General features: G+C 44.6%; 1 protein-coding gene and 2 pseudogenes across 1 annotated transcript; 2 read left to right on the top strand and 1 right to left on the bottom strand.

Annotated features, from left to right (window-relative positions):
* The first annotated feature begins 453 nt into the window (after positions 1–453).
* Positions 454–3,837, top strand: LOC136386884 (histone H2A type 2-A-like; annotated as a pseudogene).
* A 1,273-nt stretch (positions 3,838–5,110) lies between these two features.
* LOC136386866 (histone H3.1-like) lies at positions 5,111–5,521 on the top strand. Its single transcript, XM_066357985.1, has one exon. It carries the CDS (start codon positions 5,111–5,113, stop codon positions 5,519–5,521), a length of 411 nt encoding a protein of 136 aa, XP_066214082.1.
* An 8,435-nt stretch (positions 5,522–13,956) lies between these two features.
* LOC136386883 (histone H1.2-like) lies at positions 13,957–23,369 on the bottom strand (annotated as a pseudogene).
* Positions 23,370–23,569: the final 200 nt, after the last annotated feature.

The following is a 23,569-nucleotide window of genomic DNA, read 5'->3' as shown; positions in this document are numbered from 1 at the left end:
TTATGGTTCCCCATGGTTGTCCTTTTGGGGGCCATAGGCTGGCTGACTTTTACAGCCATGCGTGAGGAAACCAAGAGCTCTGTGGAAGAGGCTGCCCAGGACGTGCAAACTGAGCAATGGAAGGAGCTGGAGCAAACGTGGGAGAAACAGATGCTGACCCTGGAGCTGGAGCAAGCACCAGAGAAGGAGGCCAAACAGATTTGTGAGATTCACCTGGAAAATGAGCAGCCGCTGGAGAAGGAATCACAGGTTCATGAGTTGCAGATTTCCCTGGACATTGTGGAGAGCCAGCAGTGGCAGGAGGCCAGGGCTGGGACCGCAAAGCCGGTGGACGCAAGGCCCATGGAACAGAAGGTGGTGGCAGCCTAGAGCTCAAGCCCAGCTGGTGTTTACAGTTCCTCTTTAAAAGATGAGGAGAGTTGGGCTGGAGTTGTGACCCAAGGTCTCCAGAAGATGAGAGCCCAGCAGCAAGGAGTACCTGCTATGCCCCTGGTAGGTCTGCGATTTTGGGACATAGGTGCGGATGCCATCATGCTCTCTGGAGCAGAAATGGAACTGCTAACTGCCATTGCCATGTGCTCCTCCTTCTTTTTTTTCTTTTTTCTTTTTTTGTATTTTTCTGAAGTTGGAAACGAGGAGGCAGTCAGACAGACTCCCGCATGCGCCCGACCGGGATCCACCCAGCATGCCCACCAGGGGGCAATGCTCTGCCCCTCTGGGCGTCGCTCTGTTGTGACCAGAGCCACTCTAGCGCCTGGGGCAGAGGCCAAGGAGGCATCCCCAGCGCCCGGGCCATCTTTGCTCCAATGGAGCCTTGGCTGCGGGAGGGGAAGAGAGAGACAGAGAGGATGGAGAGGGGGAGGGGTGGAGAAGCAGATGGGCTCCTCTCCTGTGTGCCCTGGCTGGGAATCGAACCCGGGACTCCCGCACGCCAGGCCGATGCTCTACCACTGAGCCAACCAGCCAGGGCTTGCTCCTCCTTCTGACAGTGTAAAACCTGCCAGGATGGCAGGGATGAGGAGGGGGTGCTGAGGCCCCATGTGCGTGGACTGATTCCTAAACTACGACTGGAGTGGGCACTTGTTCTTTTTTGGGATGGACTTATGGATTTTAGATAATGTGTAATACCCTGAGGAATGGGTGACAGGCGACCTTGCTGGAAGCTTTTCCCATGGCTAGAAAGAAGTCCAAGGACATTTTGCGCATTTGGCAAATTGCTCAGAGACTGGTGAAGTTTATCTTTCTAATTGTTGAAATTGTGTGATTTGTCATGTTGTTGTAATTTGTGTAATGTGCCAAATATCCTTGTACAGAAATACCTGTGCTTTAGATTGTAAGCGAGCAAAAGGGGTAGAATGTGGACCCTAGAGATTTACTAATTTGGCCAAACTGCTGCAGCTGCAAAGCTTGAAGCAAGGTATATAGGAAAATAATGAAAGCCACACTGGAATTTTCCAGCTTTTATATACTCTTTAAATTGCCTGTTAATTAATGGGGTAGAAATGTTTTAATAAGTATAGGAATGTTTCTTGAAAATGCATTTACTATATTTTGTTAGAAGTTAATATGAAGACAAATATTTCTTACAGTTTTTGAAGTCAGGATATTATAAAGTATAATCAACAAATACTTAATGGTAAATTGTAAATAATATAAAAAGGGGGGGGGACCATATCCTGGAACTCCTGAAAATCTTTTTATCATGCTTTTTACTTTAAAATTTTTCTTTTGAATGCTGATGTACAGGGTTATTCAGCAGCGGAGAGACTCTGGAACCCTACAGAAGATGCCAAACCTCTTTCTCTTGCAAACCTCTACCCTCTTTTATTTGATCCAGCTAGTAATGCTGTTTTGTCTTTTTTAAAATACCTGACCATAACTTTTCTGTATATTAAATATACATAAAAACTTTATATAGGTGGATGAGAAACCTCCAACCACTCAGCGAGATCTTCTGACCATGGCTTTTAAGGTCTATAATGACCAAGAGGAACAGAAAAAGCAGACAGAGCCCAGAAGAGATAAGGCAAAATACAAGCTCTTGGCATACGCCCTTAAAAGCTCCAACACCCCAAACAGGCTTCATAGGACTCCATCAGGGCCCTGCTTCAAGGGTGGAAAGGAAGTCCATTGAGCTAAAGCCTGCCAGGCTTCTCAGCCCCCACTAGGGACATGCCTTTTCTGTGGGTAAAAGGGATGCTGGAAGGTAAGCTGCTCCCTCGCTCCTCTAAGGGAGGGTTCAGTCTCTTCCAGCCCTGCTCCAGCCACCTGTGACCTGACCTTGCCCAGCCTGCTGGGACTTGCCACTGAAGGCTAAAGGTGTCCAGGGTTGTCAGCCCCATCTCACATCACTGTGGACGAGCCTAAGGTATTTCTTCCAAGTGATCTCATTTCTTATGGACACAAGGGCCACTTACTATGCCTTGCCTGAATATTTGTGTTTTCATTAATTCTTTGAAGATCTCCGCTGTGGGTGCTGATAGTCTTATTTTCTGATGCTTTGTTTAATATACAGTGTCTCCTTTATTCCTCCTGCCTCAGTGCCCCATGCTTATTTTAGGCTGGGACCTGCTCCTAATTTAGACAAATTTACCACTGCCACCCAGCAGAGTGTATCTCAAGGTTCTCTTCACCACGCCACATTTGCAGAACTCCAGGGAAAAGCACCCTTGGTTCATTTCTCCAGTTTTAAGAATACAGAAGCTCCACCTCCATACTTGCTGCAGATGGCATTTTCAATCCACTTGAATCATTGCCAGCTAGAAGCAGTGGTCATTGGTTCTTGGACTCTAGGTGCAAAGTGTGGAAACCTGACCATAACTTCACTGCCTTGTGCACTTTTCCTCAAAGTGTGTGACTCCTGCTCCTTAGGAAATTTCTCAGACTGAAGTGGGGTTGGGTTTCATTTACAAAAAATATGAACTGATGATGGTGTCAACATAGTCTTGGTGAAATGACATTAACATGTTTAGAACATTTAAGACTGTAAGAATTTTATTTTACATCCTGATGTATTAGTTAAGACTTTGCTTGATAATTTAATAGGCTTTAATCACAACATTGTATTACACACTTGTTTTAAAATCTGTTACCATTGGCTATTTTCATTTTGTTGTTTATTTTATATTTTCCAATCTGACTCCAAATCAAAACATTGGAATTCAGATGAGTATCAATCACAACACATGAATTGGTTTTAAAAAATACAGAAAGGGAATATGTTGAGGACCAAAATATATATGTATTAATTTCTGTTAATTTTAATGAAATGACATCAATAAATCCGGGAACATGCTCAAAGAAAATATGCCCAAGTTATCTTGTCAATCAATATTGTTGCATACACATACCCCAAAGTAAGATTGTTTTCCATCACCTTCTGTCTAGTATTTTTTGTGCCCTCCCCCTCCCCTTCGCTCTCTCACTCCCTATACTCCATTCCTCAGGTACCACCACACTCTTGTCCATGTCTCTTAGTCTCGTTTTTATAAAGGACCAAAATAGAAACAGAGTTGCCCGTGTACAGTAGCACCTGCTTCAGCACGTTGGACAGGAACACCGTCCGCTCCGCAAAGACAACTACACCAAGACGGTAGTTCTGGCGCGCCATGTCCCGGCAGCCGTGTTGGAGTACCCGACAGCCAAGATCCTGGAGCTGGCACGCAACGCGGCCCGCTACGACGAGAAGATGCCACCACCCCGCAGAACCTGCAGCTGGCCGTCCGCGATGATCAGGAGCTCAAGAAGCTGCAGGGCAAAGTGACCATTGGGCAGGGCGGCGTCCTGCCTAACATCCGGGCCATGCTGCTGCCCCAGAAGACCGAGAGCCACCACTAGGGCAAGTGAAGTGGGATCTCGGAATCTTCCTCAGTCTCAACCAAAGGCCTTTTCAGAGCCACCCACCTTTTCACTAATAGGGTAGGCTTGCCTCTTCCGTGTCTTAGCGGCTACTTGAAAATGATCTTCACTTTTCTCAATCTACAACCCCCCAGGTTAGGTGGGATTTGTTTTTTGTTTTGTTTTTGTTTTCTTTCATTTTTCTGAAGCTGTAAACAGGGAAAGACAGTCAGACTCTCGCATGCGCCCCACCGGGATCCACCTGGCACGCCCACCAGGGGCGACGCTCTGCCCACCAGGGGGCGATATTCTGCCCATTGTGGGCGTCGCCATGTTGCGACCAGAGCCACTCTAGCGCCTGAGGCATAGGCCACAGAGCCATCCCCAGCGCCCGGGAAAGCACCGCGGAGGGGTGGAAAAGCAAATGGGCGCTTCTCCTGTGTGCCCTGGCCGGGAATCGAACCTGGGTCCTCTGCACGCTAGGCCGACGCTCTACCGCTGAGCCAACCAGCCAGGGCCCCCCCCCCCCCCGCCCCCCGGGTTAGGTCTTTAAGCAGGAGCTCGTAAGAACTACAGGGTCCATTGTGATTTTTTTAAAGACACGCAGCAATCTTCGTACGGTTTACACGTTTGAGGGTCTTTTTCCTAAACCCCATTTTACACCAATCTCCGTTAACGTTGTAAAATGTCGTGGAATACATTTCTGAGCACGCTAGGTGGTGAAAACTAAATGTTAACATTTAGTTATAGCTATAATATCAAAGAGGAGTTTGAGTTAGACATTTAGGAAAAGCCTGTGAAAACACCAAAACCTGGCAGTTTAAATAGCGAGGTGAAATCGATCGACCTAAACTCGATATGAAGCTAAAACATCACTAGGCCAATCGCAGCCAGCGCGCGCCTTTTCAAAAAGATCAAAGGAAACGCGTTTCAGGTGCCAAAATTCAATTTTTTTATTCAGCAAACAAGATATGCCATTGTAATATGCACATTAAGCTCTGCAGAAAAAAGCCAAAGAGCATTGTTAAAGAAAGGCGATGGAGGCGGGAAAGGAAAGAAAACAGCGGCTGTTGAAAGGGCGGGTGGGAGGAGAGTTAAGTTCCGTCTCAGAGGCTTCTGCCCTCAGGAAGTGAACGCCGCTTCCGGTACTCGCACTGTGAGAACTGATGGGCAGGTGCTTGGCCCAATGAGAGCAGGACTCGCTTTATAGAAACGGGCGGAAACCACCCCCTCTCTCATTCCTTCTCCCGCTGCCTTCTTGGGAGAGTTTGGGATGGCTCGTACCAAGCAGACCTTGCGCAAGTCCGCAGGCGGGAAGGTTCCGCGCAGGCGGCTGGCCAAGAAGGTCGCCGGCAAGAGCGCGCCTGCCACCGGCGGCCTCAAGAAGCCGCACCGCTACCGGCCCGGCACGGTGGCCCTGCGCGAGATCCGCCGCTACCAAAAGTCCACCGAGCTGCTGATCCGCAAGCTGCCTTTCCAGCGCCTGGTGCGCGAGATCGCGCAGGACCTCAAGACCGACCTGCGCTTCCAGAGCTCGGCCGTGAGGGCGCTGCAGGAGGCGTGCGAGGCGTACCTGGTGGGGCTGTTCCAGGACACCAACCTGTGCGCCATCCACGCCAAGCGCTTGACCATCCTGCCCAAGGACGTCCAGCTGGCGCGCCGCATCCGCGGGGAGAGGTCGTAAACCGTCTTTTCTAGTGAGCGTTAACGTTAAACCCAAAGGCTCTTTTCAGAGCCACCCAAGATTTCAATTAGAAGAGCTGCAACCAAAGGGGTGGGGCTGGTTTTCTTCAGGGAACTAGTGACCCAAGTCTTCAAAAGGAACGACAGGATATCTCACTCTGTCAAGGCAGCGTTTTAAGGGAGAACCTGTAGCTTACACAACGCGAGCTGTATTACCCCCTATTTTCTGGGAACTCAGCACCATTAAAACAATAGTTCTACAAGGTCCTCTTCTGGGCCATGAATGGGTCGTGTATTCTGAGTGTTGCGCACGTGTAGGCTTTGGAATCCTACTCTGGGGTGATTGATAAACACTAAGTTCTTTGGTCCTGGCTTTCTAAAAGCTTATTCAAAATTGTACACTCCCGCTGGAATAGCTCCAGGATCTCGGCAGGCAGGCACTCTAGCATGGCGGCCGCGTACACGGGCGCGCCAGCCCTGACTTCCTCCCCTCCCTTCCCTCCCCTCCCTGGCCCCTCTAGGTGTCCTTTCGCTGCAGGCGGTGCGCGCGGCTCACGGTGAACTGCAGCCAGCCGGCAATGAACAAGACTTGGCCTTGGCTCGCGCCTTACCTCCCTGCTCTCTGCACCCTGTCATAACTTGTTGAGAAAGGAGCAAATATTCTCTTCAGAAAATGGAAGCGAATGGAACTAAAGTAAGAGCAACACTCATATTTATACTAAAGGGAGGTAGACTGTAGGCAATACTCCACTAACCAATGAGAACTTCGAGTCTGCCTCCTTTATTTGCATACACGGGAAAGTGGTTTTGTTTGCTTTAATGGAGTCCGGGATTAATAACTTTTATACTAATATTTGAATCCATTTTTTTTTCTCTAAATACTTTTCTTAAAAGGAACCAGAAGTAGAAATGATTGTTCGTATTGTCCTGCCATATGGTTACTGGTCCTTTTCTCGGATTGTGACTCCCTATTTTAGAAAGAATATAGTCAGGGCAATTTTTAAATTGGCAGCATATAAGAGGTACTTGTTTGTCAGGCATTTCTTTAGCTATTTTAGAGCTCAGGAAATAGGAGGGAAAAAATATAATCCTCCTGGTCACCTACATCATTTTAAACTACAGTATCCAAATGAAAAGTGAAAGGAGGAATGGGGTGATCCAGCCCCTGACCTACAACACCAAGCATGTCTCCACTTCATTCATACTGTAAGTAGTAGGAGGACTCAGGGATCACATTGAAGGTATTTAGCGTGAGTACTCTGCTTATTTTAGAGACTGGAAAACTGAATGACCCAGATTGGTTATTTACTGTGCCAACAGTAACTCTGAGTTAAAGACACGAAGGACTCAGAACTTCTTGCTTGAACACTGGTATCCAGAATGTCTTTGATGATGGAATTATTATTGATTTCTATATATTAAAATTATTTGTAATGGTTATTTTAAAGTAATGGGCAGGTTTTATTTTTCAAGGACGTTAATGTATGTATACATTTAAGTGTATATGTTATACAGTGGGGATGAAAAGACAAAAAAATACACATGTTCTTTAAATACACTGAAGACAGAACTGAGAAGTCGAGGTCTTTTCACCTGCCAAGTACAGGAACCAAAGCATTTCTTCTTCTTTCTTTCTTTCTTTTTTTTTTTTTTGTATTTTCCTGATGTTGGAAATGGGGAGGCAGTCAGATAGACTCCCGCATGCGCCCAGACAGGATTCACCCAGCACGCCCGCCAGGAGGTAATGCTCTGCCCATCTGGGCATCACTCTGTTGCAACCAGAGCCATTCTAGCGCCTCTGAGGCAGAGGCCACAGAGACATTCTCATCGCCCGGGCCAACTTTGCTCCAATGGAGCCTTGGCTACAGGAGAGGAAGAGAGAGACTGACAGGAAGGAGAGGGGGAGGGGTGGAGAAGCAGATGGGAGCTTCTCCTGTGTGCCCTGGCTGGGAATTGAACCTGGGACTTCTGCACGCCAGGCCGATGCTCTACCACTGAACCAACTGGCCGGGGCCCCAAAGAATTTCTTAAAGCCTGTGCCTTCTCATCTAGAATCTATAAAAGCAAACCCCTAAGTCGTTTGGGGCAATGAATTCTTTAGGATGTGAATCCACTCGTGGTCGCCAGCATTAAATTAAAGACTCATTAATTTGACTACTTAATTGTGGGGCAAAACGTTCATTTCCTCGCTGTCTAGAAAAAACAGCTCTGGCGATAGAAACTAACCATCAGAGGTCCACTTTTTAAATTTATGTAGCAGGGAAGATGATATTGCTTATTTTAAAGTTCAAAAGGATTTAAGATGCTGAAGGTGTCAACATAAATGTCCAAACCCTGGGGAGTTTTTATGAGTTTAGGCCCAAACTGAAAATATATTCCAAGGAGCAAGGTGTCAAGTGATCTGGAAAATGGCCGTTTTTCTTGCAATTTCTTTTATGCATTTGTGTTTTTTGTTTTGTTTTTTATTCATTTTTCTGAACCTGGAAACAGGGAGAGACAGTCAGACAGACTCCCGCATGCAGCCGACCGGGATCCACCCGGCACGCCCACCAGGGGCGATGCTCTGCCCATCCTGGGCGTCGCCATGTTGCGACCAGAGCCACTCTAGCGCCTGAGGCAGAGGCCACAGAGCCATCCCCAGCGCCCGGGCCATCTTTGCTCCAATGGAGCCTTGGCTGCGGGAGGGGAAGAGAGAGACAGAGAGGAAAGCGCGGTGGAGGGGTGGAGAAGCAAATGGGCGCTTCTCCTGTGTGCCCTGGCCGGGAATCGAACCCGGGTCCTCCGCACGCTAGGCCAACGCTCTACCGCTGAGCCAACCGGCCAGGGCTATGCATTTGTTTTTTGTTACTTTTTGTAAGGTATTTTTCCCCGCCGAGAAAGAAGGAAGAGGCCAGAGCCACAAAGTGTGGAATAGCAAACGGCTTTATTGAGTACAGAGCACGCATCCCGCCCGGCAAGGTTCCCTGGCCCCAAGGTAACATGGAGGCCAGGGAAGTTGCATGGATTAAACCACATGGGAGATATTTAAAGGGGTCCCTCTAGGGAAGTGGAGCTACTATAATGTGGTGAAATTTCACTGGCTGGAAGACGATGGCTTCTTTCCAAATGGTTCCTGGGAAGCTTCCTTTTGGCGCACTTGGTTGTGGGCGGTCCTAGCCAAAGTTCATGGGTCTGAGTTCCCCACGTGACCATCCCCCATTATCCACCGACCTTACACTATCATCCCCTTTCCCTCTGACCTCTTTTCCTCTGATCCCTTTGATTCCTCCTCAGTCTCAATTCTGTTCTTCAGTTCTCATTGTTCCTTGGATTCCTCAAATAAGTGAGGTCATATGATATTTTTCTTTCTCTGTCTGGCTTATTTCACTCAACATAATATGCATTTGAAATTAAGGAACATTACAAGGAGGTGGGAGAATGTTAGAAGGATAAGATTTTAGATTAGTTAACATTATGAATGGTTACACTTTGGAAGGAGAAGTCTGATAGGGGGAATTTCCAAGGCATGTTAACCTAGATGCACAAGGACAATGGACAGCAGCTGCCTAAGGTGAAGCAGCCCAGGAGTTAAGACCCTTCAGAAAATATCTTTAATTTTAATATGTATAATGTTTGTGTGGTTGGACTAATAACCACAAGAAGAAAGTCACGAAACACCTGATTAACCATTGTAGAAATTGTTTAGCCTAAGCCCTGTAAGACTTTGGGAAAAATAAATAACAAGACAGGAGAAATAGCAATAACATACCATGAGTGAGAGCCACAATCAAGATACCCTAGTAACATGCACTGTTCAGATGTTTTTCAGCTACAGAGTGACCGACTAACTGAAACTGACAGTCCTGATTTAATGTGATTTTTATTTTCTGTGTGGCTCCAGCCCTCTATTCATTTTCGTTCTGGCATGCCTCCTAAGCGCTGTCCCTTCCCCAGGCTAGTCATTAACTCTTTGAGGCTGCCAGAAACAATACCCAGGCCCCGGCTAAGGGAGACAATGTGTGAGTTTCTGTTCCACTGAAGATAGCACCATGGAATAAATTGTGTTTCAGTTCCTGAGCCCTACAACTGAATGACCCTCCCTGGCCATATCCTCATGAAACGAGACTGAGGGGCCCTGAAGCTGACCTCAGGGTATAAAATAATGGTTTACTGCCCTTGGTCACTTGTGACCTGTCAGCAAGTTCAACAATCCAAACCCCTTACTCATGATGACTCAGGATTTTTGTTCCTTGAAACCTTTGTCTGTAACTGTTGGGAAGTTGGGGTTTCTCCAGTGCAAGGTGCCTGGTTCTTTCTCTGCACCACTGTGTCTGCGTAGCCGCCTCTCTCTATCTCTCTAGCACCAGGTGGGCAACATCTGCTGGGTTACAAAGACTAAGATAAACCTTTTACTAGAAAGTTACATGCCTGGGGTGTGACTACCCACTGTGACCTGCTCAGCTGTAAATCACAAATTCCTAACTGAGCAGGTCAGAGGAATTTGTGATTTACAGCAAAGTGTAGGAAATGTAGAGCTTCTCTCTCTTTTACCTATGTCCACATTTATCAGTACAAAACATTTATTTGAGCATTAATTTCTTTTTAACTTTTTTAAATATAAAAAATATGAAGCAAATCAAGATTTCCTGAGGCTTAAAGCTAATGCAACTTGATGACTTAAAAAACTGTGACACTAAATTACAAATACAGTGTGTCCGTAAAGTCATGGTGCACTTTGACTGGTTACAGGAAAGCAACAAAAGACGAGAGAAATGTGAAATCTGCACCAAATAAAAGGAGAACCCCTCCAGTTTCTGTAGGATGATGTGGCAGCATGTGAGCATTCGCAGATAATGATGTGACACCGTGTATACAGCGGAGCAGCCCACGGCCATGCCAGTCGAGATGTGGACGTACAGAGGAAAGTTCAGTGTGTTCTGTGGCTCGCTCAATTCGAATCTGTGACCAAAGTGCAACGTGAATATCGGCGCATTTAGAACAAAGCGCTACCACATAGGAATAACATGACTCAGTGGGAAAAGCAGTTGAAGGAAACCGGCAGTTTGGTGGAGAAACCCCGTTCTGGTAGGCCATCAGTCAGTGACGAGTCTGTAGAGGCTATACAGGATAGCTACCTAAGGAGCCCTAAAAAATCTGTGCGCGAGCCCACATCGAACTGCACTGAATAGGTATGAAACTAGGAGAGTTTTCCTTTTATTTGGTGCAGATTTCAGATTTCTGTCATCTTTTGTTGCTTTCCTGTGACCGGTCAAAAGTGCACCATGACTTTACGGACAAACTGTATAAAACTAGATAATAAATATTAATTTATAATGGGAAAATAAGTCAACTGTGGGTAAAAAGGGGGCCCTATGGAAAGTAACTTCACAGGATGATCCATGATAATATATTCGATATATTCTGTTAACAGGATTACACTTTAAATTTTATTTCACCTGTTTCTTTGCTTCTTATTTGTGTGCCTATTAACAGCACTCATTAGAGATGAATTCACTCATGCATAGATTCCTTCAGTTACTGGATATCTTCTATGTGTACTTTATGGATTACTGATCCTCAAAAAATCTACAGTATCAGGTTGCCACTCCAACAACAACAAATAAGATAAAATAACTAGGGATAAAGGTTCTAAGAAATGGGAAGATACTTTTGGAGAAAAGTACAAAATATTTGAACAAATAGGAAAACATAAAATGTTCTTGAATATAAAAACTCGTCTCCTCAGTTTAATTTATAAAAATAACAATCCCAATAAAACTACCAATAGGATGTTGAGGATTTCTGTGTAGGTGGGAGAGGGAACATCACGAAGTACATATGGAAAAGCAAAATAAACAAACAAAATACAGAATAACCAGAGAATTCTGGAAAGGTGTAATGAGAGGAAATCAATTCTATTTACTATTAGTCATATTATCACATCTCAGTTTATTTAACATGCAGTTATTATTTGCATATCTACTGTGGTCCTATATTCTCAGCATTGGAAACATTGTTGTGGACAGTGTGATCTCACCTTACAAATAGCCTGAAAGATCAAAGGAACAAATCAGGAAACCAAAAACTGATCCCCCTATCTATGGAATTTAGACTATGATAAAAGCAGCATCTCAGGTGGGGTTGGAGTAGGGAAGGAATGAGACCAGAAATGAAAGAGTTAGTATATGGTCCTGGGGGAAAAACTACCCACATACATCTATAGATCCATGATATAAATTATATAAAAACATCTATACATTCATACATCAAAAATTACCCATATATTCATAACCATAACTTGACACTAAAATACAGAGGGCTCAATTATTTTAAACGTAGAATTGGCCACACAAAATAACTGAAGAAACCATGGGACAACTGTTTCTTCTTGTGTGTTCTGTTCTCAAAGAAAGGAAATCTTTCTATTCATGATTACAAAGAAAATGAAGATTAAGCTCTATTAGTACAGTAGGATGGGGCAGAAAGGGTCAACTCAATGGTCACCACCTCTAATGCGACAACTCCACGTCAGCTCCACCTTCCGTGCAATAGGCGAAGAACTGAGCTGCAAACCTACAGAAGTTCCTGTCCTTGGAACTGGTCTCGAGAAAAGACCTGTGTTCACCAGAATGACAACAGGCCGCTGGACTTCATTCTGGTGAAAAGCTGTGAATATAAAAAAATCCAGATGGCATTGTCAATGAAAACTAAAGCCCTGTTAACATCACCTTCACTCAGACACATACCCAGAAGTTAACCATTTATTTTCGTTCTTTATGCAAAAACATTTAGATTGCACACAATAAAAATAAAAAAAAAACCAAAAACGGGGGGTGAGGGTCGTTCTTTTAAAGCATCTTCAGTTTTTAGATGTCTAAAAGGATAAAAACGGCCTGCCAGGATAAAATGGCGGCGAAAAGTTGTTTTTGGTATGCTCATATCCGTCCTACCCAAGTTCGAAGTTAACAGGGTATGAGGAACAGAAAGACCCTGGTGGAGCAGAGCCCCGGGTGGCAGCAGTGCCTCAAGTGCCCTTTGTCGCCAAAATCGGAATGAAAAGAACGTGCTGATAGGCACCGGCACCCCATCCTCCCAGGGTTGGATGCCAACCAACGCCCTCAGGGTACAGCAGCCTGACTCCTGAAAACACGTTAAGGGTTCAAATGCCAGATGCATTTCTACACTTAGCGAAAAGAGCAAATTCAACTCAACACTTACACAAATGAGATAGGACGGGCCACTGTCCAATAAATCCACGCCGAAAATCATGGGTTGGAGGAGTGTGCCAACCCGCGAGCAGGCGGGACTTCTAAATGACTTCGTAGCATATCCTCAAGACTAAGGAAGTGGCTGGTATTATTCCAGAATTCTTTTCATGTCCTCAGGCATGGGGTGGAAGTTGGAAATGGTGAGGCAGTCAGACAGCCTCCTGCATGCACCCTGGGATCCACTCGGCATGCCCACCAGGGGGCGATCCTCTGCCCATCTGGGGAGTCACTCTGCCACATCCAGAGCCATTCTAGCGCCTGAGGCAGAGGCCATGGAGCCATCCTCAGAGCCTGGGCCAACTTTGCTCCAGTGGAGCCTCGGCTGCGGGAGGGGAAGAGAGAGAAAGAGAAGAAGGAGAGGGGGAGAGGTGGAGAAGCAGATGGGCGCTTCTCCTGTGTGCCCTGGCCAGGAATCGAACCCAGGACCTCTGCACGCCAGGCCGACGCTCTACCCACTGAGCCAACCGGCCAGGGCTGTCTTTCTAAAAGCTTATTCAAAATTGTACACTCCCGCTGGAATAGCTCCGGGATCTCGGCCAGCAGGCACTCTAGCATGGCGGAGTCCAGCTGAACACAAGAGGCAGGGAACAAATCTTAGAGATGGGCCGGGCTGTGTCTTCACTGCAACCCCTTTTCCCATGGGAATGGTCCAGGTGTTCACCTCACAGCAGGTCCCACTGAATACCTTTCCCAGGAGGCCATCTCCAAGGACTCTTTTTTTTTTTTTTTTTTGAAGCTGGAAACAGGGAGAGACAGTCAGACTCCCGCATGCACCCGACCAGGATCCACCCGGCACGCCCACCAGGGGGCGATGCTCTGCCCCTCTGGGGCGTCGCTCTGCCGAGACCAGAGCCACTCTAGCGCCTGGGGCAGAGGCCAAGGAGCCATCCACAGCGCCCGGGCCATCTTTGCTCCAATGGATCCTTGGCTGCGGGAGGAGAAGAGAGAGACAGAGAGGAAGGAGGGGGTGGGGTGGAGAAGCAAATGGGCGCTTCTCCTATGTGCCCTGGCCGGGAATCGAACCTGGGTCCCCCACACGCCAGGCCGACACTCTACCGCTGAGACAACGGGCCACGGCCTCCAAGGACTCTTGAAGGACACTACCTAAGAAGCTAACAGGAGAAACAGGACAAGTCGGGGAGGAGTGTACAGCCTTTTTTTTTTTTTTTTTTTGAGATAAATGGCGACTCTAAAAAGAACCTTTTTGGATTTTTAGAAGCAGACTCTCAGCAACCTGCTTCTTTTTGAGTGCAGCCTTTTGGGACTGGGCGGCCTTGGGCTTCACAGCCTTCACTGTGCTCTTGGCGACCTTCTTGGGGTTGGCAGCCTTAGCTCTCTTTGGACTCCTGGCCACCTTTTTGGCCACAGCAGCCACCGCCGGCTTCTTCGCCTTCTTCAGGGTTCTTCTTGGCGCTCTTCATTGGGGTAGCCGATCTCACGGGCTTCTTGGCCACCCCAGCAGTCTGCTTGGGTTTGGCGGCACCCGCCTTTTTTACCTTGGGCTCAGCCTCTCCGGAGGAAGCCTTCTTGTTGAGCTTGAAGGAAGAAGCCCGAGGCGCTGGTGCCCTTGGTCTGCACCATGGTGCCTTTGCTCACCAGACTCTTGAGACCCAGCTTGATGTGGCTGTTCTTGTCCACGTCGTAGCCCGCAGCCACGAGCGTCGTCTTGAGCGCGGCCACCAAGACACCACCGCGCTCCTTGGAGGCACCCATGGTTTTGGTGATGAGCTCGGACACCGGGGGCCCGGACGCCTTGTGGCGCACCCCAGCAGACTTCTTGGCCACCTTCTTCTTCACCCGGGATCTTCTCCACAGGGGGCGCGGTGCTGGCAGTGGCGAGAGAGAAAGAGAGAGAGAGAGAGAGAGAGAGAGAGAGCTGATTGGTGCTCCCGCCGCCCTCCTGTGGCAGGCTCTGTGCCACCGCTCTGTGCCCAAGTTGTGTTTGCTCCACTTCACAAAAGGGGCAAAATATCAAAATGCCCCTGCACCAAGTCGCCCGGATTTTGTCAGGAAACAATCTAAGAAGCCTCAGGCCTCATGCTCTGCATTTATTTTTCCCATAAACGCAAAGACATCACGTCCAGGAGTCCCCAACTCCCCCAACTCCGAGGGAACTGCAAGGCAGTCAGAGACCACTTTCTGTTTTTCTTGTACATTATTTGTTCGCTCCTTCACTCCCGAAAGTTCTTTTTCTCAGGGTTTGTTGGGTACATGTTTACCTTCGTTAGGGGACAAAAAGAAAGTGGTTTTCAGGCCCTGACGGGTTGGCTCAGTGGTAGAGCGTCGGCCTGGCGTGTAGGAGTCCCAGGTTTGATTCCTAGAAGGGCACACAGGAGAAGCACCCATCTGCTTCTCCACCCCTCCCCCTCTCCTTCCTCTCTGTCTCTCTCTTCCCCTCCCACAGCCGAGGCTCCATTGGAGCAAAAAATGGCCAGGGCGCTGAGGATAGCTCTGTGGCCTCTGCCTCAGGTGCTAGAGTGGCTCTGGTTGCAGCAGAGCAACGCCTCAGATGGGCATAGCATCGCCCCGTGTGGGCATGCCGGGTGGATCCCAGTCGTGCACATGCGGGAGTCTGACTGCCTCCCCGTTTCCAACTTCAGAAAAGAAAAAGAAAGAAAGTGGTTTTCACTTACATTTTTACTATAATTCTGTTTCTTTGCAAGGGAAGTAACACAGGTCCTCTGAATTCTGTGTACAGACCCATGGGAACTGGGGACAGGGACCGGGTTCTGGGCCAACCCAAAGCAGTCAGAGAGAGATGGGAGGGGGATTATAAGTTCCTTAGGGGTCCTGGGTGGTGGCGGGTTAGAGATTTAAATCTTTAATTTGAACTGAAACTCTTCATCAAATCCCTCTTTTCATAGACAGAGGCGGGGCACACTTTTCACTTTCCCACGGCGAGAATTTAGGCTGTTTTTAAAAAGCTCTCAGGTTTCCTTCTGCGTTGTGCAAGGCAGGGGGTATGATGCTGAAGAATAGGCATAATAAGGAAAGAAGGAAGACCCACTATGCCTGCCTGCGAAGTGCCCTAATAGACGTGGTAGTGAGGGACACTGAGATGATCTTTTCAAAGAAAAAGAGCATTTATTTATTTATTTGTTTATTTATTTATTTTTGTATGCTGCAATAAAGAGGTAAATTCCAGCACATGAAAATTCTATGTTTCTTCAGTAACAACATCTAACACAAGGCATCATATAGAAGGACACCCTATAAGTGGTAACTGAAAGATACCACTTCTCTTTCAGTTAGATATGGAAAGATATAGATAGAAATAAAGCTACTGTCTTTAATAAGAGACACTTTGCTTAAAAGACGATTTGATTTGAAATGAAAGTATGAATGGCAAATTTAAAAAAAGAAATACAGGGAAAGTACTAGACATATAAATTATTATACCATTTTTTGTTGGTGAGTCCATTTTTTTCCATCCCTCCTAAACCTGGACTTATATATTCCATTGTAAAAGCTGTCTTACCATCTTGTTTTGTTACTTCATATTGTGGCCTTGGTTCGGAGCAATTGCAATTTATTCTTGAAGGGAATGGTTTAGTAACCACCTGTAATGTAATATTTAATAAAATTTAATATAATATTTTATATTTAGGGACTAAGTACCAATAAACATTAAAATTTACCAGAAATTCCCATTCCAGCATATGTCTACATGAAAATATGTATTAAGGTTGTGAGATAATAGCCTGACCAGGCATTGGCACAGTGAATGGAATGCCAGTGGGACTGGGACACAGAGGACCTAGGTTTGAAACCACAAGGTTGCCGGCCTGAGCCTGGGCTCACCAGCTTGAGGGTGGGGTCATTGGCTTGAGCCTAGGATCATGGACATGACCCCATGGTCGCTGGATTGAAGTCCAGGGTCGCTGGCTTGAGCCCAATGTCTCTGGCTTGAGCAAGGGGTCACTTGCTCTGCTGTCACACCCGCCCCTCCATTAGGGCACATGTGAGAAAGCAGTCAGTGAATAATTAGGGAGGCAAAACGAAGAATTGATGCTTCTCACCTCTCTCCCTTCCTTTCCATCTGTTCCTCTCTCTGTGTCTCTATGTCACACACACAAAAAAGATGTCAGGTTTAGATTTTGGTAGTGGAAATTGTGAAATAGGACAAAGGTCTCAAGGTCTTAGTGGTTCTTATTAAATGCTTGTTGTTCTAAATGTTAAAATGTAGCACAGTATTTTGCAGACTCAGCTCCATCCTGATTAACTTGACCAAGTTTAGTTCACTGCAAAGAAGAAAATAAGTGTAATTAACCAAATCCGGATAAGTTCAGCCAACTGCAAAGAAGAAGTCAATGTATAATTAACCAAATAGTGTATATAAGCCAACAGTAAGCCTTTCTTCTGGGAAACAGTGCTTTGAAAATTATCCCCCTGCTTCTTTTACTACTCACAATTTAAAATAAAACAATTTTTTCTTCCAACAAGACTACTGTTTGGCTCAGACACTCCAAGCAGTGAATCCATATGTTAGGTTACAAAAGAGGTTATACAGGTAAGTTCAGTGATGAATGAGAAAGGAGACATCTTCTTTTGGACTAAGGATAACCACATAGTTTCATTGAATAACATTTGTTCAACATTTGAAAACTGTGTCTACTACTGATCATGTCCTTGGGAATTAACAGCTTAATAAGATTAGTAGTGAATGAATTAGCAACCATAAAAAACACTTTAGATCTGCCATCCATCGGTGTGACTTTGGGTCTAAGATTTACAACAAATTATTGAAACTGCACAAATAGCTAAAGCACCTTCATCATTTTAATATAATTTGGTGAAAAGATAAAAATAAGAACATGCCACTCTGTTCTGATTATATATATGTGCAAGGAGCCCCTTTCCATCTGAAACTCAGCTAAGTGAAAGTATTTCTTCATGTCCTTTCAAGCTGTGTAAGAAAATTGTCTAGGCCCTGGCCGGTTGGCTCAGCGGTAGAGCGTCGGCCTAGCGTGCAGAGGACCCGGGTTCGATTCCGGGCCAGGGCACATAGGAGAAGCGCCCATTTGCTTCTCCACCCCTCCGCCGCGCCTTCCTCTCTGTCTCTCTCTTCCCCTCCCGCAGCCAAGGCTCCATTGGAGCAAAGATGGCCCAGGCGCTGGGGATGGCTCTGTGGCCTCTGCCTCAGGCGCTAGAGTGGCTTGGTCGCAACATGGCGACGCCCAGGATGGGCAGAGCATCGCACCCTGGTGGGCAGAGCGTCGCCCCCTGGTGGGCGTGCTAGGTGGATCCCGGTTGGGTGCATGCGGGAGTCTGTCTGTCTCTCCCGTTTCCAGCTTCAGAAAAATGCAAAAAAAAAAAAAAGAAAGAAAATTGTCTAAGTCTACTTTTCGGTCACATGATAGTCTAAGGCAACCCTATTCTCTCTCACACACACACACACACACACACACACACATGAGTTACATACACACGTATGTAATTTTAACTTTTCTAAAATCACATTGAAAAAAATAAAAAGAAATAGGTGAAATTAATTTAAATAATATATTTTATTCAACTTAATATATATAAACAATTACCAGTTCCACATGTAATGAATATCTTAAAACATAAGATAGTGTATATTTCTTTTTTGAAATGGTAAGTTTTCAAAGTCTTGTGTGCATTTACGGCCGAAGAACATTTAAATTCAGACTAGCCACATTACAGGTGCTCAGTGGCTAAAAATGGCTAAAAGCCATCTTACTGGACAGCACTGCTTTAGCCAAGGTAAAAGTTTATATTTACTTTTTATTAGGCTCAGAGTATGCAAAACTTAGACTTTCACTTGTAGAAGATTGATACGATAAAAAAGGTTTTGTCCAGTAAAGAGGTAAGTGAATTCTTTCCGGTAGGAAACACAGCCCTACAAGTTATCATCCTATTGCCTAACAGAACATGAATAAATTTCACATCCGATTTTGAAGGCTGCCCGGATTTTTTTTCTTTCCCTGACTAAATACATATTTCATTCTTCTGTGTCCTGCTTGGACCTAACTTTGTCTTCCTGCTCACTCTTTCACAAATGATGTAAACAATTCCATGACCCACGCACACGTGAGCTCGCTATATGCAGTGCTCAAATGAAACTCATGTTTGAACACTTTCAGAACTGCACTTTGACACTCGGTTTGCCCTTATAGCTCTACAGTCAGAATCTTTGGAAACTACTCTAAAAATTGGAAGACACAAAACTTTTTCACGATCAACTGGAAAATAACCCGAGACCTGATAGATGTCCCCTTGGGTCTCAGGTTTTGAAATGAGGTTTTATTAACAATCCTGTGAGCAATAAAATATCATTCAAATTAGCTCTAAAGGAAATTATCAGATTAAGGGCATGATATTTCCATCCAAAGTTGATCGCCTCAAGGAAGACACAAATATTTCAATGCAATAAATTGTGTATTCTGCTATGTACGCACATCCTGAATTCTATGGATTGGCTAATTTTCTTTCTTATTCTTTGGATCTGGAAAGGCAGTGAACAAAGTTGAAACATGCAGGGCAGAACATTAATTCCAAAAGGTTGTGATGGAGCTGATAAATGGGAGACTCAAGCAGCAGACATGACCAGATGAGGGCGAGAGAATTGACAGGGCCAGGTATAAAGGATCAGGGGCCGACGGTTGGTTTTTCCTTCTTCTACCATGTCTGCTTTTTCAGGTAGCTAACCTGATATTAATAAACCTTATTACAGGCCCCAACAGGGAGTAATTAAAACCTTTTTTCCCCTGGGTCACCAAGGAATAAGCCATATAACAGCAGCCACTGCACGGGCATGCCACAGGCAAGAAGATGCTGAGTTGATCGTGCAGAAAAAAGAGAGAACGGACAGCAGCTTGGGAATGAGTTCTCAATACCAGCTCCTCCACTCATGTTGAGCTGGTCACCCTGCCAAGTTCTCAGCCTTCCCCTCTCCATTCCCTCTTCTGTGGATGAGAATAACCATCCACCGCCCCCGCCCCCCAGAATCTAGTGTGGATTAAATTAGTTCACATGCAGATAGTTCCTGGGAATGAGCTGACTCACTGAAGCCTCTTGGTTGAGATTTACTCCCATCAGATCACTGCATTATGGGTCCCTCCTGTTTGGAGGTGATCCTGAGAAAGCTGGTAATCTCCTGAATTTGGCAGGCTGGGCAAAAATAGACCAAGTCCAACAAGTTGGTTCAGTTTTCCAGTTATGTGCACTTCCCCTGGCCATCTCTGAAAGAGACCCTAGGGAATAGCCTAAGGAAACTCAGCAAGAAGAGATGAAGCCAGACCATCAGGAAGGAGGAAGGAGAGGGCGTGGTAGGTCGGTCAGAACCCAGGACCATTACTATCACTTGAAACCCTCACATCAACATCTTCAGAGCTTACTCCTTGCCAAGTAGTCTGGGAATGATTATGGTGACCCTCACGTAGTCATCTAATCCCTGACTTCTGCATCCCAGCTGTGTGCCTACTTTCAATGTCTGCCAAGTGAGCCTGTCAACAGAAACTGTGTGTTGCCAATACATAAGAGGAACCAAGGTACTCCTTCCCATGTGTTTTTTACTACTGAACTCACATAACCCTGCTTAACTTCAACAGAACTTCTCCTTGGGACCAAATTCTTATCATGTTAGCTTGTTTACCCTAGGATTTGTAGTTATGCTTCAACTGACACATAGATTTCTTATACTTTACATGGTTCATGGTGTTTTCATACTTATAGCTACCTCTCTATTTTGTAAGATAACCCAAGGAAATTACAAAGGCAGCATATAATATTCATCAGACTGGCTCAGAAATTGGAACACTTGGCTTCAAATTCCACTGTCCTATGTAACCTTGGATAGGCTGACTACTCAATGTCTCAATTTTCTCATCTATAAAGTGTCAACAAAAGTACCTGTTTCATAAGTTTTGAAGAGGATTAATGAGTTAATATTTATATACTTCTTATAACAGGCATAATATAAGTACAAAATTATATATACATATATATCCTGTTTACATATATATTATATTAATTATATATACATATATATCCTTGTTTTATATATATTTATTATATATATGTTAAAATTGTTTTTAAAATTGTATATAGATTTTTAGAACCACAATGTGATACAATTCTAAAACTTTTGGTTTAAGAGTGTCAATAATACCAACAAAGATAACAGCCTGACCTGTGGTGGCGCAGTGGATAAAGCGTCGACCTGGAAATGCTGAGGTCGCCGGTTCGAAACCCTGGGCTTGCCTGGTCAAGGCACATATGGGAGTTGATGCTTCCAGCTCCTCTCCCCTCCTCTCTCTCTGTCTCTCTCTCTCCCTCTCTCTCTACTCTCTAAAAATGAATAAATAAAAAAAAAAAAGATAACAGCTGAACATTTCCTACGTACCAGACATTACATGCACTATTTTCATTTCTTCTTTACCACTATCCTATAACTAACATTACAATCATTACCACTTTGCCAGTAAAAAAAATGGAGACTGAGAACTCAGATTTATTCTTGATAGCCCTGTGGACTAGTTACAATTCATGTACTATAAACACACACACACACACACACACACTAAAATATGAACTAGGATTATACAGGATAGGACTTTTGTCGATAAAATGCATAAAATTAAAATACACCCCAACTCTTAAGTACTTGCTAATGTGTATACTTAATTTTAGAATGCTTTTCCAACCCTGTGAATACATCTTGGGTATACCCACACCTCCCCCCAAGAATCATTTACAATGCATTGCACTGTTTGTCCTGATGAATGGTAGATGATGCCCCAAACCAACCGACACTTATTTTGAAAGCTATGTTCCAATTTCTTAGCTTCAGATCTGATTCGTTCTCAAGAGAATGAACTCGACAGGCTGAGAGTGGCTGAAAGACGTCAACGAGAAACAGCAGATCAACATCAAACACAACTCCGTGCTCAGCAATCACGCGATTACAGTTGCCTTGCAGTCCAGTGCAACCTAGCTGATGATTATAGTTTGAGCTGGCATGTTCTCATTGGCACTATGACTGAAGTGTGTCCTTATTGCAAGGCTCTGAAATTTAATGGAGAAACAAAAGGAATGTGCCGGAAAATTTAAACTGCCTCAACTTGGAGAACCGCCAGAGCTATTAAAACTTTTGCTTGCTGGATAGACCGCAGAATCAAACCATTTCCTATCTAACATCAGGAAATAGAACTTATACTTCCAAATGACGTTGTTCAGCACAGAAATTGTAACAGCTCAATTCATGCCAACTTTCATAGTGAAAAGACAAATTTATCATAAACCTGCAAAAAAAAAAAAAGAAAAAGAAAAAAAAAACCTGGATCCCTGCTTCCATTCCCAGATGGTCAACGTAAGTTCCTACAAATGTATTTCATTGGTGATGGCAATAATGAGTTGAATGCACACTGCAAGATTTCTACCTGCATAAAAAGGTCCATTGTTTCCCAACTGCAAGAGCTTCTTCATGAAAAGAACAATTTAGTGTGTTTGTTCAAAACAGCAATTGACATGATGCAATGTAATACACATAAGATTGTTATTCATGCTGACAGAACAGCTGCTGGAGAACATGTGCAAAGATTCAATGCTCCAACTATAGACAAAGTGGCAATTGTTATAGTTGGAGATTAATTCCAACCTAGAGATATTGTTCTTCATCGAAAAAACAATCAATTGAAAAAACTTGCAAAAACTCATCAATGCTACCATGGCTTGCAATATCCAATCCTTTTTTGGGATGGTGCCAATGGATATCACTTGAATGTTAAGATGATAAATCCAGTCAGTGGCAAAAAAAACAAGTATGAAATGCAGCGCAATGAACTATTATTCATACCGATTAGTGATTTGAGATAATAAAGACAATCACATTTTGAAATGCCGTCAATTGTTTCACCAATACATCATAGATATGTATGCAAAAATCAAAACAGAATGTTTGATATTTATTTGTTTGAATCAGACCAAGCTTCACTCTGAAGAATACGTTAATTTGAGAAATGCAGTTTTAAAGGGCGATAATACAACTAACGTTGGGAAACTAATGATTTTGCCATCTTCATATACAGGCAGTCCATGTCATATGCTCAAGATGCAATTGTGTATGTTCATCACTATTGGCATGCAGACCTATTCATTACATTCACATGCAATCCAGCTTGGGACGATATACAACAGCGCTTACTTCCTGGCCAATCGCTGGTGAATAGGCATGACATCACAGCACGTGTTTGCAGACAGAAGCTGTAATGGCTGATGGATTTCATGGTAAAACATGAAGTGTTTGGGTCTGTGTGCTGTAAAAAATTAATGAGTAACATCATAGAAGCAACAATATTTTTATCTTATTTTTATTAATTTTAATGCAATGACATTTATAAATCAGGGTACATAAGTTCAGAAAAAACATCTCCAGATTATTTTGACATTTGATTATGTTGCATTCCCCTCACCCAAAGTCAAATTGTCTTCTGTCACCTTCTATCTGATTTTCTTTGTGCCCCTTCCCTCCCCCTCCCCCTCTCCTTCCTAGCCCCCTCCACACCCCCCGCACTACCCCCCCACCCCATTACCATCACATTCTTGTCCATGTCTCTGAGTCTCATTTTTATGTCCCATCGATGTATGGGATTCATATAGTTTTTAGTTTTTTCTGATTTACTTATTTCACTCCGTATAAAGTTGTCAAGGTCCATCCATGTTATTGTAAATGATCTGATGTCATCATTTATTATGGCTGAGTAGTATTCCATAGTATATATGTACCAAAGCTTTTTTTTTTTTTTTTCATTTTTTTTTTTTTTTTTTCATTTTTCTGA

Source organism: Saccopteryx leptura, unplaced genomic scaffold (genome assembly GCF_036850995.1).
Source record: "Saccopteryx leptura isolate mSacLep1 unplaced genomic scaffold, mSacLep1_pri_phased_curated manual_scaffold_18, whole genome shotgun sequence".
Lineage (NCBI taxonomy): Eukaryota > Metazoa > Chordata > Mammalia > Chiroptera > Emballonuridae > Saccopteryx > Saccopteryx leptura.
The sequence above is the reverse complement of the archived record's forward strand: the minus strand, read 5'-3'. Positions and strand labels throughout refer to the sequence as shown.

Bases quoted from the DNA above. Each gene is read 5' to 3' on its own strand.
- LOC136386866 (XM_066357985.1), top strand. From the start codon at position 5,111: ATGGCTCGTACCAAGCAGACCTTGCGCAAGTCCGCAGGCGGGAAGGTT.